Raw genomic sequence first — 4,876 nt, forward strand, 5'->3', positions numbered from 1 at the left:
CGCCGATGGTGACGCGGGTGCTGTGGTAGATGTTGTTGTTGTTGCTGTTGTTGTAGCTGTAGTTACTGTTGTTGTTTTTTTTTCTGGGTTTTAGTTGTTTTTTGTTTATTGTTGTGATCTACTTTTTCGTACGACCGCCTGCTCGACAAGGCGAGCTCAGCAGTCTAAGGTTTTGAAGGGGATCTTCAAAGTCCGCCGCGCCAGCGCCCCTTATCGCGGTAAGGCCACCGTTACTCCCCGATGCGGCCTGGTGTCGGAAAGGCGCCGTTCTAATACAGCCGGTTTATACCCTCCTGGCTGCAAACCGTCCAATAGGCACGGTGTCGCTTAACACCCTGGATTAGGAGGTGGCAGTTCTTGGTCACTGTTCTCCAGCGGCCTAAATCTGGAGGTAAGGTAGCGCGGAGGCTGCCGCATCCGCGTTACCTCAGACCAGAAGAGGACCGGTTGGTGATTCAGCTAAGCCCCCGCACCAACGGCAAGGTTCCTGCCCTCGCGAGGTAACAAGAGGTAGTAAAGGAGATCGCAGCCAATGCAAATTGTGCATAGAAACAGGTGATGAAGTGGTGCAGTGTGATAAGTGCCAGAAAACTTTGCATGCTCAGTGTTCGGATCTGGATAAACGCCAGCTAGTCGATCTGAAGGGCAATCCCAACCAGGTCTTTGTCTGTCATTTCTGTGAAAACCAGCAACATACTTCGATCTCACTAGGATTAAATGAAATAAAGCAGAAATTAAATCAACTTGATGACATAAGTAAATCAATGCAATTCATGTCGTCCCAATATGACACCATTTTATGTGGAGTGAATGAAAATAAAAAGAGAATTGAAGCCATTCAGCGGGAGAATCGAAGTTTGCGTGAAGAAGTGTCAGACCTCAAATCGTCGCTAAAGCTCTTAAACGATGGAAGAGTGCAAAATGATTGTGTGTTTCGTGGTATTAGTCTTTGTGACGGCAGAAAAACGGCTAAAGAAGCAACAATGTACATTTGTAATAAAATTGGCGCAAATATTGATCCAAGTAATATCATCCAAACTTTTTTCGTGGGTAGCAAGCATGCTAAGTCAAAAACAATAACTGTAAGATTTGCCAATAAAATAAACAAGGTTCAATTCATGTCAGCCAAATCCAAATTGAGAGAAATCACAGAAATGAAAAATGTGTTTATCCATGACTGTTTAAGCAAAGAGACAATGAAACTGTTTAATCATGCAAAGTCTCTTAAGGCGGTGGGTTTCAAATTTGTTCTTGCTAAGGGAAATCATATTGTGGTGAAGAAAAACGAACAGGCGCCTACAATAACAGTAAAAACCATGGGAGATGTTGATAAGTTGTTATTAGCTTCTTCGACGACAACAACAAATATGACAACTTCTGCTTTTGCTGCTGACGGTGACGACGCTGTTTCCTGAGACGAGCTCACTTGTTATGCCCAGTGACAGCAGTGCTGCCAGAAATTAAATTTTAAGTATATATATACATATTTAACTTCACATTATGAATTGTAATAAATATTTTAAAAACTTAAAAAAGTATAATGATTATTTAGGAACAATATCATATAGATTTTTTAATATTGTATCTATGAACGTAAGAAGCGCTTCTTCTTTACGTAAATTCAATCAACTCAGAAGCTTTATTAGTGAACTACTACTTAAACTACATATCTATTACACTCAACGAAGTTAAGATTGAAGGCAAACCACTTTGTATTGTTTCGATGTATAGATCACAAAAATGTTCTGATAAAACCTTTATCAAAATTGTTGGGGATTTGTTATCGACTAACGCAAACAACGCCTCAGTGTATGTTTGTGATACAAATATTGATTTGCTAAATGCTAGTTCCTCTTCCATGTCTTTGACTAATATGTGCACTATGTATGGTTTTCAAAACCGTCACAAGTTAGTTACACGTCCGGCAAGTGGAGCATCAATAGACAATATCTTTAGTAATATAACAAAAGAACTCCCTGTGGATTCTATTGAATGTGAGTTGTCAGATCATAATTTATTATGCTGTAAACTAAAACTTGAGTATCGAGTGAATCATTATTTAGAGAAGATCACTTATCATGTCGACTATGAACATTTAAGAAAACAGTTGCAGGAAAAGGAAAGATGTTATGACACAGTGGATCCGTCTTTCTTAACGGGGGTTATTCTAGGTGACATTTCCAGTGCATTAGAATCCAGTACAACTGAAATAAAATAAACAATCCTTGCCTATGAGATTACACTGTGGGTTAATAAAAATATCCAGTCTCTACTTAAATTAAAAGGCAAGCTTTTGAAGGCTCGGAGGAAGGCCCCCTTAGAAAAAAGCTTTAAACAAAGGTTGAAAAGAATAGTGTGGTCATAGAGACTGCAAAAAGATTGTCGATGAATAATTATTATGCTTCTAACATAGAAAAGTTTAGTTCCGATTCAAAACGTACATGGGGTTTTCTTAACACCATTTTGGGCAGGAAAAGAAAGGCTCTTTTATATTTAAAGATCGTAACGATGTTTCGCTCACAAATAATTTGGAAAAGGCAACATTTCTCAACAACTTTTTTTTAGAATCTGTGTATCAACTGCGGAGTAATATAGAAGAACAAAACGGGGACCCATGTATTCTCTTTCGAATGTCGTCGAAATTTCAAAATACTTTTATATTAAGTGCGGTGGACACACCTGATATCGAAGTTGCCTTGTCTAATCTTGATCTTAATAAAAGCTGTGGTCACGATAACATTCCACCAAAAGCTCTTTATGCAGTGAAGGACATAATATCACCGTACCTGGCTAAAGTCTTTAATGATTCAATAGAAAATTCTAGATATCCAGATATTCTTAAAATTCACAAAGTTGTACCAATACCAAAAGTTACTCACACTACGAAAGCTGAGGACTTTAGACCAGTTGCGGTCTTTACCATTGTTGACAAAATTTTTGAGAAAATTATATATGATCAATTAGTATGTTATTTAGAATTAGAAAAAGTTATGTTTTCTCATCAGTTTGGGTTTAAAAAAGGCTGCGGTACCGAAGAAGCTGTGGTCAATGTCGTAAATATAATTTGTGAGGGATTGGACAGTGGGTTTTCTGGAGTAACTGGGCTGTTTTATGATTTTAATAAAGCTTCTGATCTTGTTGATCATGGAATTTTATTGCATAAATTGGATTTTCTGGGTATTAAAAACAGAGAATTCAACCTGCTAGCCGATTATCTTTCAAATAAGGAACAATATGTGGAAATATGTGGGGAAAAAAGTAGTATGAGTCACATATTAGTTGTGGTGTGCCACAAGGTAGTGTGCTAGGGCCTCTTCTGTTCAAGTTGTACATAAATGACATTAAAAATCTAAACTTAAATGGGCGACTTATAATGTTTGCGGACGATATTTGTTTGTTTTATCCCTACAAACATCTTGAAGTTGTAAAGGTACAGATAGAACACGATGCTCTTATAATTTCTGAGTTTGTGCGCTTACATAAACTTGTCTTAAACGCAAAGAAAACTAAGCTAATTCGGTTTAGGCCTCATGAAATGTCTAGGTTCGAGCAGTCATTTAGCGTTTATGTCGAGGATAATGAAATCAAGGAAGTTGATACTGTTAAATATTTGGGGGTGCATCTGTCTCGGAACTTATCCTGGAGTGTCCATATCGATGCCTTAAAAGCAAAGCTATCGGCTGGCATTGGGATACTTTATAAGTTTAAGAATAAGCTGACAGAGAAAGTTAAACTCTTACTGTACCAATCGCTTATTCACAGTCATTTAACTTATCTTCCTATTGCTTATGTCCATAAAATGACGAACGATCTAAGATCTCTTCAATCGTGCCAAAACACAGCTTTGAAACTTGTTTTTAATCTATCAAGAAGGCATTCCACTTTGAGTGTATTTAGAGAGTATGGTCTATCAATACTACCAGTTTCTGGTTTATATAAAAAGCAGCTATTGATCTATGTATATAAAACCTTACATGGCCTTGGTTACCATGTCCTACAATTCCAAAACAATCAATCCGGAACAACCAGGAACAGTGATTTACTCTACGTAGCAAGATATCGGTTAGAGGTATCCAAGCAGAGAGTAGAGTAAATGAGTTTAATAAACTGCCCAACGCTATTAAAACACTGGAACGAGTATCGGTTTTTAAAAACGAAATAAAGAGTTACTTACTACAAAATATTGAATCGCTTCTTACGTAAAGTTTCTTTTTTTTTGAATGTAAAGCTTTTGAACACGGATCGTTTTGCTACCATACGTTAGTTTTTTTTGTTTGCATTGTATGATAAAATGATAAAATTTTAATCTTAGGCACCCTCTTTACAGCCAATTTGGCGCAGAGGAATATTACTAATATACAATAAGTTATATGTAATAGTTATCTTATCTTATCTGGTAATCCAAACTGATATTGTATAAATCGTTTCAATTTAGTAGTAAGTATGTACCATTCTTTTGAATCTATTTGTTGTACTACAAAAGATCTTGATCTTATTGTGCTAATACTTAATATTGAAATAAATGAATTACATAAGTTAAAAAAAAAGTCTAATTTAAGTATTTACTATCAAAACGTTATAGGTTTGAATACCAAATTAACTGACTTATATTTAAAAGGTTTTGACTGCAATTATAATATTATTTCCTTGATCGAAACATGGCTCAAACCTCATATTTTTAATTCCGAAATACTTCCAAATTAATATCAAATATACAGGAGTGACCGCGAGGGCAGAATCGGCGGTGGTGTTCTTTTTGCCGTGCATTCATCGATACCATCCGAGGAAGTTAGTGTTCCTGTCATTGAATATACCGAATTTAAATGTATACGTGTACAGGCTGGAAAGATTTATATTTATTTAGCTCTTTGCTACA

At 36.3% G+C, this 4,876-nt stretch overlaps 1 protein-coding gene across 1 annotated transcript; it reads left to right on the forward strand.

Annotated features, from left to right (window-relative positions):
- Window positions 1-277: 277 nt before the first annotated feature.
- Window positions 278-1,464, forward strand: LOC118752232 (the record flags this gene model as incomplete). The annotated part of the gene is given in 1 exon segment (XM_036487084.1): window positions 278-1,464. A coding segment is annotated over 1 exon segment (651 nt). The 5' UTR covers window positions 278-764.
- Between the last annotated feature and the right edge of the window lie 3,412 nt (window positions 1,465-4,876).

This window comes from Rhagoletis pomonella, unplaced genomic scaffold, assembly GCF_013731165.1.
Source record: "Rhagoletis pomonella isolate Grant_MI unplaced genomic scaffold, Rhpom_1.0 Rhpom_scaffold_01334, whole genome shotgun sequence".
NCBI lineage: Eukaryota > Metazoa > Arthropoda > Insecta > Diptera > Tephritidae > Rhagoletis > Rhagoletis pomonella.